The sequence below is a fragment of the Phyllostomus discolor genome, chromosome 13, assembly GCF_004126475.2.
Source record: "Phyllostomus discolor isolate MPI-MPIP mPhyDis1 chromosome 13, mPhyDis1.pri.v3, whole genome shotgun sequence".
In the NCBI taxonomy this organism is placed as follows: Eukaryota; Metazoa; Chordata; class Mammalia; order Chiroptera; family Phyllostomidae; genus Phyllostomus; species Phyllostomus discolor.
In genome coordinates, this window is record NC_040915.2 from 51,989,890 (window position 1) to 52,005,291 (window position 15,402).

At 47.7% G+C, this 15,402-nt stretch overlaps 1 protein-coding gene across 2 annotated transcripts in view; it reads right to left on the bottom strand.

Annotated features, from left to right (window-relative positions):
* The window catches only part of ANKRD13A (ankyrin repeat domain 13A), a 28,190-nt gene extending 13,404 nt beyond the window's left edge, over positions 1 to 14,786 (bottom strand). Inside the window, exons 1-6 of one of the 2 annotated variants that reach the window (XM_036014688.1) lie at positions 14,411 to 14,786; positions 8,016 to 8,148; positions 6,642 to 6,766; positions 4,433 to 4,478; positions 3,207 to 3,350; positions 2,111 to 2,300 (exon numbers count right to left, since the gene is read on the bottom strand). In XM_036014688.1, the coding sequence (XP_035870581.1) occupies positions 2,111 to 2,300; positions 3,207 to 3,350; positions 4,433 to 4,478; positions 6,642 to 6,766; positions 8,016 to 8,148; positions 14,411 to 14,506 (734 nt within the window). In that variant the 5' untranslated portion in view covers positions 14,507 to 14,786. The remainder of the gene's footprint in view (positions 1 to 2,110; positions 2,301 to 3,206; positions 3,351 to 4,432; positions 4,479 to 6,641; positions 6,767 to 8,015; positions 8,149 to 14,410) is intronic. The other variant, XM_028528256.2, reaches the window with a different exon arrangement.
* Positions 14,787 to 15,402: the final 616 nt, after the last annotated feature.

Consider the following 15,402-nt stretch of genomic DNA (forward strand, 5'->3'; position numbering starts at 1 on the left):
GACTGCCATATCTTCCAAATTCAATCAAATGAACACTCATACTGCCAGTAAGAAGTAGGTATGCAGCCCTGGCCGGTGTGGCTCAGCGGACTGAGTGCCAGCCTGTGAACCAAAGGGTTGCTGATGATTCGATTCCCAGTCTAGAGCACATGCCTGGGTTGCGGGCCAGGTCCCCAGTAGGGGGCACTTGAGACACAACCACACATTGATGTTTCTCTCCCTCTTTCTCCCTCCCTTCTCCTCTCTAAAAATAAATAAATAAAATCTTTAAAAAATTTTAAATAAAAAATAAGTTTAAAAAAGAGAAGTAGGTATGCACAGTTTTTCTACGTAGAAAACCTCACACTCCAGAGTGCATGAAATCATTACTCAATGCCCGAGAAGCTCGATAATCACATAATTTAATTCTGAGTACCACAAAAAATAGCAGCTATCTTCTAGAAATTCTCTCTCAGCAACCCAACGTCAGTAGCAAAAGGAGGATAAGCTTGAACCATTTGAGAAACCTGTGACCACACGAATACTAAATGCAACTCAGTCCTCAGGACAAAGCGAACATGACGTCATTTCCCATCTACCTGCTGTGGGTAACAGCCAGTAGCCATCACACCCTCTTCAGAAACTGCATTTAGGAACAAACAACTGGCACCTCTGCTGAGGAGCTAGAGGGAACCGTGGCTCTTCTCGTGACCCCTTAGGGTCGTGGACTTCGGAGACCTCAGCTCTAAGTCCACTGCTCGTTCTTTCCCCGTGGAGGAAACAGACACGCGGAGGGACAAAGCCATGCCCAGAGCTGCTCAGGGGGTTAGTAGCCCTGCTGCTGACACTCCGTCCTTCCAGCTCTTGTCACCACTGCCGGGATGCGCGGTGAAGGCAGGCCCCTCCGCCTTCCGGCTTTGCGAGCAGAGCCCTAAGCGCAAGCGCCCTCCCTGTCTGCAGAGGCACGTGCCAAAGACTGGAGATGTCTCCCCAAGACCTTTACTGGCGAAGCCTTGGTCAGTCCCTAACCCTTGCTGTCCCTGGAAGACGATGGCGGTCAGCTGGGGAGGCCGGTGAGCAAAGGCTGGCGATGGGGGCACTGATCCTGCCTCGGCGGGGTGTCCCCACCAAAGCTGCAGCACACCTGCTGTTTTCGTTTCCTCTTCTGCTACAATAAACGCCCTCATTCCACAGCTCGATCTAAACTAAAGGAAAAGGGCACTTAACCAGTCTTCTATTTGACTAAACAGAAAACTCACAGTTTTGTCAATGCATTTTACATTGGAAACGAAGAAGAAGGAGAGAAGAAGGAGGGCAGTTAGTGTACTTATGAGGAGACCAGGAAGCCTACATCCAGGATAACTCTGCCCACGGCAGCTCACGTTATGCTGCGTTGGCTTCCTGGGACCTGGATGCGACATCCTGGGCACACGCTCAGGGCCCCTACAGACTCCCCCCGGTTTGGTGTGTTCCGTGGGAGAAGCACTTCGGGGGACAGCCGTGACAGTGTCTGCTTCCCTTGCGGAGGCCCCACACGCCTCTGCACAGCCCAGAGGCAGGTGACCAGACACGGCGTCCTCACTCGGGTGAACTGAGACACGGGCCTCTCTGAGGTTTCTGCAGGTAGAATCTGCTCCAGTTCTGGAGCAGAACTGAAACCCCCTCCCGGCTCTTGCTCTGAACTATTAGGCCTCCCAGCAGCGGAGCTGGGAAGTGAGAACTACATGAAATCTGTGAATCTGACTAATAATCAGTATGATCACTTTCAAAAGTGGATCAGTGCAAGCTTCTGGAAACTCAGAGTTCCATGGTTTAGGATCAGGGAGCCTTGTGGATCCCCAAACACCAAAGCAAAAATAAAATCCAAGTGAAATTCATTAGAAAGGGCCCATAAAAACACATGAAGACATTTCTCCAAGACTCAGCCAATGTGCTATAAAAACGGTACACGATGAAGGATGGCAGCTACGGTTTCCACTTGGTGACAGCAGAGATTCACTCTGAAACACTCGTGCTTACACTGCCCTATTAGAAAACTCCCAAGCCACCCCTAATTTCCGATCAATACATACATGCCACTAAAGACGGCAGTAAGGGATGAGATATTAAAATGCAGAAGCCAAATTCGTACCTTTCAAAAGCGATATTTTTAGTATCGAGGCTGGTGTTAATGACTGGGCTTGTGAGCCGCCTCTCAACTTCCCTGCCTGTTGGCTTCATCAGGTCCAGAGTGAGGCGCTCCATTTCCTGGGAAAGGTCAAAGTGTTCCGTGGTGACCACCTTGTCATCATGGTTGACTTCCATCAGCTCCGCCCAGTTGTCTGTTAATGGAAACCAGGGCACGACTAAGCAAAATGTAAGTAAGATGCAAAAACAAGAAAGCCTCATGTGTTAAAATGCATCACCTTTCCAATGTTCCTCCTCGGTACCACCTGCTAAAACCTAAAGACTATTGGTTGTCCATTGCCTACTTGCACGGGGATTACCCGGCCAACTCTCCCCAACTCATAGCAGGCTCTGGGCCATCTTCCCCAAAGATGCAGACTTTCAAAATAATTGGCATTCTTTGTTAACAGCACATGTATCTGTGTACTTTTAAAAATACATGATTAGCCCTGGCTGGTGTGGCTCAGTGGATTGAGCACTGACCTACGAACCGGAAGGCCTATGGTTCGATACCTGGTCAGGGAACATGCCTGGGTTGCAGGCCAGGTCCCTGGTTGGGGATGTGCCGAGGCAGCTGAATGATGTATCTAACTCTCATGCATGGATGTTTCTCTCCCTTTCTTTCTCCCTCCCTTCTCCTCGCTCTCTAAAAATAAATAGATAACTCTTTAAAATATGTGATTACAAAATATAAATTATTTATACATGACACTGCGTGAGCCATGCCATTTCTCACCCTCCATAAGGGGAGAGGGAGGGAGGGTCCATGCCTGATTATGGAGGGAATATAAAGAGACACAAGACAGAGGCTTGTACCAAAAGGCTCAGACATGAGAAGATACATGTCAAGAGGTGGACAACGTTGGGTGGTGAATAATACACAGAAAAGAACTCTATAGATAAGAGATACGACAGGAACTGAGAGATGAGTAACTAAAAAAGGATAACAAAAAGATGCCCAGAAAAAGGCTCAGACAAGGCACGTGAACGTGAACTTGATTGGTGGTTAAAGGTCGCTCTGCTTTGGCGTGCGCGATGACAGCTGCGACGGCCTCACTCACCTTCCCCCTTGAATATGAAGCTGCGCCTCCCGCGGATCCAGCTCATGTTCTCGAAGCCCAGCAGCGTGATGTCCACGCGCAGCTTGGCGCCGCTCTTCCAGATGCGGCAGACGTCGTTCGGGCATATCCTGGAAACCAAGGGCACTGGAGGAGAGATGCGGACGCTGAGAAAGACCCGAGGGCCAAGCGGAGCCCCCGGCCCAGGAAATCGGGATTCTGGCTTGAACGAAAGGGTGGGAGTGGCAAGACGGTGGCCGTCCCATAGGACCGGACTTGGCGGCCACACTTCGATACGGGAAGTCACTCTACAGCTCTTTGTAAAAGTGGAGATCTATGTCTCGTCCAGAGAAAGCCCTAAATGAAGTCTCAATCACAAAACGAGCCTCTCTCGTCGCCTGCCATCAGAGCTAGAGTGTGTGTCCACCTGGCCTTTCTGGTCACATAGGCTACTCTTGCCATATGGCCGTGACCCACCACATTGTCACAGCCACCATTCAAAATATCTACAATGTGCTGCTTTTGAACAAAACCTGAAATTAGAGTCCTTATTTGCAGTAGGAAAAAAAAAACTCATTCATTTCATAGAAGAATCTGAAGTTCTCTTGTTTTATATAGATTTTACTTCATTTCAGTGTCCCATTACAAATCTGACTTCTTGCCTGAAAGGGAAGTCTAGAAGTGAAAACGGCCGAAAACTGGGGATTAGGAACTGTCATGAGCTGATCTACAAGAAACAAAAGTAGAACGTCTACGAAAATGACTGCCAGCCAATTTGCCTTACATAAGAGTTTGGAGAAATACAATAACAAGCTATTCCAATATTCATCTCATCGTCTTCCTTAGAATAACACGTTTAAAAGAATCGAGCTGAAACACATAAGGAAATGAATAAATTATGGTAAATCTTACTAAAATATTAACCCTTTAAGAACAAATAATATGGGTAAACGTCAGCTTGAAATGACAGGAGAGACAGAGTTCTCCACATGTTATATTTATGGACGCGTGGGAGGAAAAGTCTCGTGCGGGGCAAAGACTAAGAGGAAAGCATTAACAGCAGTTCTGCTTCAGCGGGGTTATAGGTGACTATTTTTCCTTATTTCTTACCTATGCATTTCCTACATTAAAAAAAAAGTACATGTAACTTTTATAAAGGAAAAATAAACCTATATTCAGGCTAAATAAATTTGGAAACAGAAATCAATTACAAGCCCACAGCCACTCACCCCAGCTGGTGAATTCCCATTTCATCTGCACATAAAAATCCGGAGTCTGAAGGACAAAGGGGTAAAAGAAATTACCCTTGGTACTATTAACTGAACATAAACCTAGTAAGTGGAAACAGGGTCTTTTAGTGGGGGGGAAGGGCGGGGTGGGAGAACAGAGAAAATAAGAAGAAAACAGACATTGCAAACCCATCCAAGTAAATGCTTACTTTATACTCAGGCTGTGATTTATTCTTGATATAAAGTGTCTAGACAGTTAACACAGTTAACTGAAAGCAATAAGGTTGGAGGGAGATAAAAGTCAAATCTGATTTAGGGGCTCGGTCGGGGTTGTAACAGTAACTGAAAGGGGAGCCTGGGAGGATGGATGGGCTGAAGTTCGGCCAGCCAATGCGCACGGCAGGCTGTGCCGCGAGAAAGGGACGTCTGTTCACACCGGGAACTTGACCGTCAAAGGCTCTGTGTTCCGGAAAAGGGCTCCGTGTTTATCGGACTGCTCTGTGAAACCAAAAGGAGGCAGCTAGGCATCACTTCCCCAGGAAGTTGACATTTTCCTCCGGTTAACAAAAGACTTTTGCCCCCACCTTCCTCTTAAACTTTTAAAATTTGGCTTTTGGGAGTTTGGCACCACCACGGCAACGCCGTTTAAAGACGATTTTCTGACCTTCTGTGAATTCTTCAAGAAGGTTCTTGGAGAGCTACTTACTTTAAGTACCCTCCGACTTACTATCAACAGTTACCATCCAAGAAGAGAAACGCTAGATATTCCAGGTGTTTTTCTGTTCCCTCTCACCTCCAAGGTCTTGCCATGGTTTCCATAGGAGCACAAGGCAGGAAGACCAAGGATCTACCCTGGGTGGACATGACAGGCCCAGGGATGGGCGAGCGCACTCTCCGAGGACAGCGGGTAAGAGGAGCGGGTTAGGAGGCAATGCCAACAGCCTTTGGTGCCAATAAGCACGCAGGTCTTTTATGGGCGGTCTTGAACTTCAAGCAGAGAACACAGTTCAATGCAGTGCACTGTTATGGAGCAATGCAAGTAAAAGAGAGAAAGAGAGAGAGAGAGAGAGAGAGAGGGAGAGAGAATCCCTTACACTGACTTTTTACAATGAGGAGTGACTCCATGTTAAATAAGTCATTGTCTGTTTTGTCAAGTGGATAAATGATGTTTTTACTTCCTCCTGTGGTGAGTTAGATAAGAGAATGATAAATCCATGTGAGCATCATAAACTCAAACACACACCTGTTTTAGAAACACTGCGTATCATTTGTCAGGGAAGGTGTTTCTGCAGGATGTGGAAAATCAGTATCGTGGGCAGGATGTAGTTTGCATGTCACAGAGTGTTTTTTGAAAGAGTGCTCAGATAATGAGCAGTAACTTGTCTAATTTCTAGCAAAATTGTTCCTTTTCTCAACGGACTATTCATTTTTCTCAAGAAATGTGTTCTGAGTAATGTGGTAAAGCCGACTGGGGAACAACTATCTTTGGAGGTATTTTGGGAAGCTCACTTCTGTGCTTAAATTGAGAATAAATGAGGTGAAAATTGAACCACTGAAGCGTCCTCATCTCCGGCTGCCCTGGGGATATTATACGTGGTTGACTGGCCAGGTGGTTTTTGCAGGTAGCAAAAATTACGTGAAGAATGGCAACCATCATCCAAACAAGGCAGGAACCCAGCGTAACCGAGCCCATATACTTTAATTTGCAAGACAAGTAAACCTCCCAAAAGCCAAAATGTGTACATAACATGAGGCGAGAGATTAGAAAGCAGAAAACACTGATGGCTAGAAGTGACGGGAGGGACAAGGAGAAGGTGCACTCAGACCTCTGAACCGCAGCAGACCCGGAAAAGCCTGCCCATTCCCCGACACCCAACGCAGCTGCACCGAGATGACCTCCGCTCGGGATGCTGCTTCTAAGAAATCGGGCACCTCGACAAATTCATTATTTGACATTCATCTGTCTTAGTTCTAACTTTTAGGTAGCATTTCAAAGGGTAAGGCTAGTGACCTAGAAACACCATTTGTGGAGGACCCCTTGTATTTGACAAGCTGGAAAGCAAGAGCTAATGCTGTTTGGGACTCCATACATCTTACTCATGAGTCATAAAACTCTTCCGGAAAGCACACAAGAACGTCACAAACTGTGTCTCTGGCTGCCGTACCAGCGTGTAACTCAAAGGAGGGCAATGCCATATGTGACGAGTACCTCCAGAATCTTCTGGAGCAGCTCAGGCACCGCCTCAAGGGCCGTGGACGTGTGGTGGTAGTCTCGGTGCTGCAGGACCGTGTGCACCATCTCGGGGTCCCCGGTGCTCACCGCCTCGTGCAAAACTGGGGAACGAAAAGGTGCAAGGAATGTTATCACCCAGTATTCCCACGCTTGCTGACAAACTTCAAAGCTAGCCTGAAAAATATCTCCAGAGCTCAAAGACCAACGTTTTCTTCCTGGAGGGAGAGAGGCTGCTATTTCACGTTATCATGTGTGACTGTGACTTACTGCCGGCTCCTTTAAAAAAAAAACTTATTTATTTTTAGAGAGAGGGGAAGAGGAACAGAGGGAGAGAAACAAACACCGATCGGTTGCCACTCCCACGCCCCCAGCCAGAGACCTGGCCCGCAACCCAGGCACGGGCCCCAAATGGGCATTGAACGGGTGACCTTCTGGTTCACAGGCCGGTGCTCAGGCCACTGAGCCACACCAGCCAGGGCTTATTGCTATCTCTTAAGTAGGTAAAAAGAGAAAAAAAGAGTATTCTTAGCTCTGGATCAAACCCCTTTCATCCTCTCCTTATCCCCCTTTCTTACCTCTGGTCATGAAACCCTGGCTATGTCTGCAGAGAGCTGGCTTTCACTATGTGATCACACCACTGTGGTTACGTGGAGATCAGGCAGGCAGGGCTTGTGGCTCAGTCAACACAAAACTACCCTGACCAAGAGCAGGAGAACTTGCACAAAAGGTGAAACACCAGGATTTCCCTGGAAGGGGTCACTTCCAGCCATAATTTCCTTGTGATTTTTCCTGTCCCGGTGGAGTCACTGGAGTTCCCATCACATGGCTCGGGGAATCTGGCCTCCCCGGCTGTGTGTGGTGGAGAGGGTCTGCACTGAGAGCCGCTTTCTAAATGAGGAGTAGTCGCTCTCCACTGGGGCTTCTGGCCCAGGACACAATCCAGGCCATTGTGCTGCTGCGCATCGGCCAGCAGCATCCTCTCATCTCCTCGCCCCGGCCCCTGAGTCCCGAGAGAGACAGAGTCTTAAGATAAAGATGACTCTGAGGACAATGGTGATTGAGACTGGCCTGTATTTGGAAAGAAAAACTAAAACAAAGGGCTTTAAAAGAATTTGAAGCCCTGGCCAGGTAGCTCAGTTACTCAGAGCATCGGCTCAACATACCAGCATTGCAGGTTCGATCCCCAATCATGGCACAAATAACAATCAACCAATGAATGCATAAATAAGTGGAACGATGAATTGGTGTTCTGTCTCCCTCGCTCCCTCTTCCTCCCTCTCCCTCTAAATAAATACATTTTTAAGTAAGCAAATTTTTTAAATAAATAAATAATTTACAAAGCATACTCGCCTGTCCACCCCTCGCGATTTTCTTTGGTAACATCTGCTTTATGTCGGAGCAAGACTCTAGCTGACTCCAAGTGTCCCAAAGACACAGCGAGATGCAATAAGGTCCGGCCTCGGGGATCCACAGCCTCCACGTTCTGTAAAGTAGACACTGGCGTTCACATAGTTGGAAATATCATACAAAAATGTGCCAATGTGTTTGAGAGATCGTGTAAGTATAAAAACAGAAATCAGTATTTAGACGTTAATTACAGCAACATCTGGCAAAGAATGTTTGCACGTGGGCACAGCTGAAATATGAGTTTGGGGGCTGTAAGTACAGATGATAGTGAGTTCTTCTTTGTATAGAGTTAAATGCCTAATAAATAAATAAATACTGGCTCTAGGCCTCAGATCACCAACAACCACACTCCAATTAAGTCTAAATAAGGCTTTCTTGAGGTACACCCACCCTGTGAAATGAAACAGGGGATTTCTTAAGCACATATCAGCATTCAAGTGTGGAACAGGAAGTGCAGGCCTTTAATCAAAACTGAAAGTACAGAAGATCATTTGGGTTGGAATAAAACACCACTCCCGTTACCATGTACTGAGCTCCAAGTGGCCTCAAGTATGGGTCCTATGGACAAGAAGCATGATCTGCCAGGCATGTATGTGGGTATGTTTATAGGTAAATGCAAACACACACACACACACACACACACACACAGTCCATTTCCCCTCGAGGGTTTCCTTCTAGGTGCTGGGCATACCCATTTAGCTTTTCCTCTTCCTTCCTACGCCGGCCCTCCTTCCGGCACCAGCACGGGGTCTCCAGAGCCAAGAGCCTGCTGCTCTGGTGCGAGCTCAGTGTGATGGCTGGGCCCTGCCTCCCCAGAGCAGCTCTGAACTTTCTTCCAAGGACACAATAAACTACCATGGACTTTTGGGATATACAAACTTTAAGTGCCATAATACTTCTTAGAACATGTGCTTTGTCTTGATTTGAGACGCTAGTTTTTGGACATGCATTAACTGCAGCCTCCAAAGATATCTGGAACATCGCACTCACTGGCTGCAGGGAAGGAGGGTAAGCAGCACCAAGGGTAAAAATAAACTGCTCTGCCCTGACCAGTGCGGCTCAGTTGGTTGGGCGTAGTCCTATAAAATGAAAGGTTGCCGGATCGATTCCCAGTCAGGGCACATGCCTGGATTGTGGGCCAGGTCCCCAGCTGGGGGCATGAAAGGCAACCACACGTTGATGTTTCTCTCACACAGCAATGTTTCTCCCCCTCTTTTTCTCCCTCCCTTGCCCTCTCTCCAAAAGTAAATAAATAAAATATTTCTTAAAAAAGAATTTCATTTACAAAAAAGAATGAAGTACTGACACATGCCACAACATGGATGGACCTCAAAAACATCATGTTAACCTGGCTGGTATAGCTCAGTGGATTGAGTTTGCTGGCCTGCAAACCAAAGAGCTGCTGGTTCGAATCCCAGTTGGGGCATGTGCAGGGGTTGTGGACCCGGCCCTCAGTAGGGGGCATGCGAAAAGCAGCCGCACATTGATGTTTCTCTCCCTCTTTTTCTCCTTCCCTTCCCCCGCTCTAAAAATAAATAAATACAATCTTTATTTAAAAACATCATGTTAAGTTAAAGAAACCAGACACAAAAGGCCATATGTTGTACAATTCAATTGACATGTAGTGTCCAGAACAGGCAAATCTATAGAGATAGGAAGCTTAGTGACTGTGTAGGGCCTAAGGGGTTGAGGGAAATGGGGAGTGATTACAGGGTGTGGGGCTTCTTTTAGGGGTTATGAAAATGTTCTGGAATTTGATAATGGCGATGGTTGTTACAATTCAATGAGTATACTAAAAAACCCTGCATAATAAACTTTGATGGGTGGATTGCACGACAGGTGAATTATAATTCAATAAATATATTTAAAAATCAATATGTACATGTGTTTTCTGTAGTATATAAAACCGTGTCATCGATATATTGTTTGATAGGTTAATTCCTCTTGAATTTCAGTTTGCTCTCTTGTAAAATGAGGGCAATAAAGAATGAGTTCTTTCAAGGGTCAAGACACAATGCCTAACCACATTACTAAGAAGGATTAACTCTTCTCGTTATATGCCCACACTGTGCAGTTTCATATAAGCTGTCACTTTTTTCCTAAAAGACGGTTGTTGAAATCTCCTTACAGTTGATAGTGAGGGTTAGGGTCTTCCGTGAGTTCAGTGAGCAAGAGCTTTCAGAATTTCACTGGAATTCACTTTCGAAACCGATCTTTTTTTCTTTAAGTTTCTTCAGTCCTCGGTTGTACCAAATTAAAAATTCCCACCCCTTTTAACTATAATAGTGCCCCCTGAAAAGGAAAGGAACGAGATTTCTGCACATCTCCTTGTCATTTGGTAATTTAAGCCTGCCAGTAAAAGGCCGAGTTTCGAGTGCAGGCTGCAGAACTAGGCCTGAGGCCCACTTCTGCCCCACCCCCCCAGCCTCTGTGAATTACTCAACCCCTCTGTGCCCTGGTACCAGCATGAAGCAAATGCTTTATAAACTGTCACTGTCACTGTCACCTCTCCGGGGGCAGCTCAGGGCAGTCTCAGACTGCTCTGGTCCTCTGCAGCTGTGGCCTGAACTAGTTCTCCGACTCCAAGTCATGGAGGGAAGGTATCCACAACCTGGTGCCCTAAGGTGAGCCTGAGCTCCTGGGGGCTGAGGGGGAGCACCTGACAGTAGGTTCTAGACTCTTCCTCTTGGATGCCCGGCCCCTGGCTCACAGAAGGCCTCCAGCCAACAGGCACTGATTTGAATGCGTACTCAGTGGCCTCACCCAGCCTTGCCCCAGGCCGGGGTGAGCACCCCAGGGTGGTTCCCTGTTGGGCTCCGAGTACTGCTGCTGCCTGGGCCGCTCCCTTTCTCTTGCCTGATTTTCATGCCTTCGCCTGCTAACTGGGGGCTGGCCCGACAGCCAGGCCTCCTCTGCCACCCTCGACCCCACCTGGTCCCAGGGTTTTCCCTCCCCTGTCTAAGGTGCACTGACTGACCTTTGTATCTGTCCCCTTTCCTTCGTTCCTTCTCCCAGCATCGGTGAGAAGGCCAAAGATGTTTAACAGACCTCTCTCGCTAAGCGACAAACGACATAACCATAACACAAATCATTTCACCTGCACCAACCAACTTCAAAGCCCTGATGAATATTAAAGACAGTAAAGCTGACAGGTTAAGAGGTACTTAATAAAGTGCCCCTGCTGAGCAAACGTTGAACGCTTGGAACAATCTCACAGCTGACAAAGTGAGTTACTAAACGGCCAACTCCAGCTACGAGCAAGATGGTGGGTTGAGGGGCTGATCCACTGACACTCAGAAGCACGTACTCATCAGCTTCATCTGAATAAACTCGATTCTTTCTGTGTTGCTGTTGCTAGAACAAAATAAAATTCTTCCAGCTACCAGCGTGCCTGCTTCCAGTCTCACCCGTGGAATGGAAGGAATGAAGGAACGGACAGCAGAAACTTACTGGCAAACGAAACATTAAGCGGAACAGCTGGTTTTACAGCTGGGGTAGTAGGAATTTTTGTGGTGTTAATCATGCAATCAATATGCGTTCCTTGGAGAAAAACTAGGACATACGTAAAAGAAGCTAAATATGGAGGATGACCATGGTAACAGCAGCCACTATGGCAAATGGTTCTGTGCCCATTTACTCCGGGCCTGCGTCTTCAGACAGGCTCTCTGCCTTGTTTTTCCACAGTCCTAGAACGAAGGTATTTTTAGTCAAAGAGGTATAATGGGAGAGGTAAGAATACAGGATTAGGGCAGAGTCCAACCTTCTGGGTTCACACCCTGGTTCGGCCACTGGCTAAGCGTACAAGGGAGCCGCTCCGCCTCAGTTTCCTAATCTGTAAGCCGGGAATCATAAACATCACCCACCCCAGGGGACCGGAGTGAGAGTTCAATCTAAAACTGCACATGAACCATTTCAGGGCAGCACCCGGCAAAGCGGTAAGCTTTCAGTGTTACTCAATGCGTTTTTACGTGAGGAAGCAATTCAGCAAGGGTAAGGAACATCCCCATTCTCACAACTTAATCAGCATTGGTACTGGCTGTTCACTCAGCTGCCTCCAAGTCACAGAAGCAGGCAGCTGTTTCATAATCAACAGAGGATCTCAATAAATAGGAAGGCAACCAAAATATTCCCTGCCTCGTATCTTAATGATATCAGTGACCAACTTCTTGACCCTGCCTGACCCAGTCATGGAATTTGCAGGGCCCCGTGAAAACTAGACATGCAAGGCCCCTTACTCAAAAGTAGTTATGAGTTTCAGAACAGTAACAGCAGAGCACTTGATCCATCCCAAGCCCCTTCTGAGCACAAAGTAGCACACGCTTGAAGCCAGCCCGTCTCCAGCCTTTCAAACAGCCAACTTTCAGGATCAAAACTGCATCTTCTTCCTGAGCACATCTTAACTACCTCTTCCTCAAAGGGAACAGGTATACCGTGAAATGATCTACAGTGATAACCAATAACAAAGTCGAACCCAAATAACTAGCAAGTATGAACAGTCTTCCTTGACCTCCTTGACTGTGGAAGGCGTTAAGGACCAACTTACTCCAGGAGAATCTGCCGCAAAATTAGAATTTTCTCATCGCAAGAGCCCTTAACGATTTTCAAGTTAAGAGTCAATAGAGAGCTTTCAATGAACACTTTTCATCACAGCTTGCAAGAAGAAGAGATAATTCAACTGTATCACATTTTTAGATTATAGACCAAGACTTTGTTCTTATCCAACACGTTTTCATATAAGTATAAACTGCAGTTTATTGAAACTCTCTTCCTCACCTCCAATGGCTAGAAAGTGGGCTGTTTTCAGAAATCAGTATTGAAAGAGTGTGGTTTAATGATGACAACAAAATGCTCTATCAAATCGGATGTGAGTTCTGAGACTTGGTAGTTAGTTTATCTCGCTATTTCACAAGAGGCTGGACAGCCCCAGTACTGAGGAAGTGCAGATGTACAGTGCAGCTGACCTAAAAACCAGAACTGTCCAGTCACGTTTACAGGGTCCACGGTGAGGCTCAGAGTTAAGAGCAAAACGAGGGAGGACTCCCTCGGTAACAGAAATGGAATGAACCCATCAGGTATACCAGGATGCCTAATGGTGAATCATGCACTCTGGGGGCATGATGTCATGAAGAGCAAGGACCTACAATAAAACTTTATTCTCCTTGGATGGAGAATTGACTTTTGACTTCCAGTGGGTGTTCAGCAGATTTAAAAGAAATACGGCGGGGCGCAAGCACAGGCTTAGCAGCAACTGTTCATCAAACGAGGCGATGCTGACTTTGTTCAATTTTCACCAGCCAAACAACAACCAATGGTCCTTCCATCTATATTTCCTTGACAACCGCAGTGTCAATTTTGATCTCTTAAAAAACCAGGACGTGAAGTCAATGTGAACAATTATACCAAATAACTATAAATCCTTATTCTAGCTGCTAAACTCATTAGGTTGCAATCTGAAGGCACCGATAACTCCAGAATTGTTGAGATGTCTTTAAAGCAGGGCTTCTCACGAGGAACACTACTGACATTTTTGGGCCACATAATTCTTGGTTGTGGAGAGCTATCTGGTGCACTTGGGTAGGATGCTGAACAGCAGCCCTGGCCTCTACCACTAGATCCCAGTAAGCACCCACTCCCCACTTGTAACCACCAAGAATGTCTACATGGCTGGGGGGGGGGGTGTCAAAAATCACTTCTGAGAGTCACTGCTTTAAAAAGATGGCAGTAAATAAAAGACAAGTAATCAACATACCTCAGAACAAGAAGGGATTTTAAGGATCCTGGGCACCAGCGATTCTCAAACTCTGGGATGCATCAGTCTCCCTGGGCCAGAGAGTAAAAAATGCCCCGCCAAAGTTCACCGAGTTCACAGGGCGAGTTACAACCTGGACTGCAAACCCAACCAAGCCCTTCCTTACAAAAAGGGTGGGTGGGGTGAGGGGTGTGTATTGTTCTTCTGCCTTTGGGATAGACTGTAGAGCCTAACTGGTTAAAACCGTGCGCTCTGGAACAAGCCGGCCAGTTAAAATCCCGGCTTGATATTTAATAGGTGGGCGACCATGCGCAAGGCGCCTGTTTCCCTTTCTGTCGAACGTAATCATAATAGTACCTACCTCCTAGGACTGTTGCAAAGTCAAAGAGTTAATGTAATAAAGACCTCGGCACAGGGCCTGAAAAGCTCAGTCCCTGTCCTGTTATGATTACTGCCCCACGACCGAAGAATTGTAGGGGTCTGCGTAGCCCCGACCGTACAGGGCTGGAGAGGCACTCCGGGGGGCTCAGGAACCTCGGATTTCCCCCATCTTCCCTCAATGGGGGCGGACCCCCGCCCCGCCCCTCACCTGGCCCCGCAGCTCCTTCTCCAGCTGCCGGTAATCGTTGTTCCAGACTAGGAGGTGCAAAGGGAAGTGGGCGCTGATGTCGCCGGCCGAGGACATGGCGAGGAGGCCGCAGCCGGGCCCTCACCGCCCGCTTGCCAAGCCTCAGCCCCCGCGGGGTCTCCGGCGCCCGCCCGGCGGCCGGAGAGGGAGCGAGAGAGAAAGAGGCGAGCGAGTGAGGAGCGCGGTACGCAGCCCAGCGGCCTAGTGGGCGAGGTGTGGGGAGCGCGGGAGGTCGGGGGGTCGGGTCGGGGACCCGATCGACCGCGCCCACCCCGCGCCCCGCTGCGTTGCCGCCCGCGCTGACAGCTCGCGAACCGACTTCTGGGGACCGAACTGCCCCAAACGGGGAAGTGCTGGGAGCGAACCACCGCACTTCATGCAGGGGGGTTGGCGAGACGAGCCACCCGGCGACGGGTTCACCCAATTTCACCCACCTCCAACTTCACAGCAGCAGATACAGTATAATCCCCAAAAAGATTTAAAATTCTCCCCCTTAGCCCAGGATCTCGATATGGGAAACTCAGTCTTCCCATCTCCAACCCTTTTTCCCTTCTCCAGCCCCTTTCCCCTTCTCCAGGAACTTCATATGGTTCAGTCCACAACTGGGCTACTTCCAACGACTTTGCGGTCAGGGGGGTGACAACAGGGCTTGGGCCAAACCATTGCAGCTCCTGACTCCCTTGCAGCCTTTTTGGACATGGGCAGATGCTTCCGTGATTGGTCAGAAGCTACTTTGGAAGTGGGCGACACCAGTTTTGAAGAGGGAACTATAAACCCTGGAGGAAGTGGCATTAAATATTTGCATCATATGGGGTTAGTTCTAGCTCATGGTTTCTCAAGGAATGGACATTTTTGAACCAGGAAATTCTTTCTGTGAGGGTTGTCCTATGCTCTTAGGATATTGAGCAGCATCCCTGGCCTTTCTACCCACTGGATGCCAGTAGCATTACGCG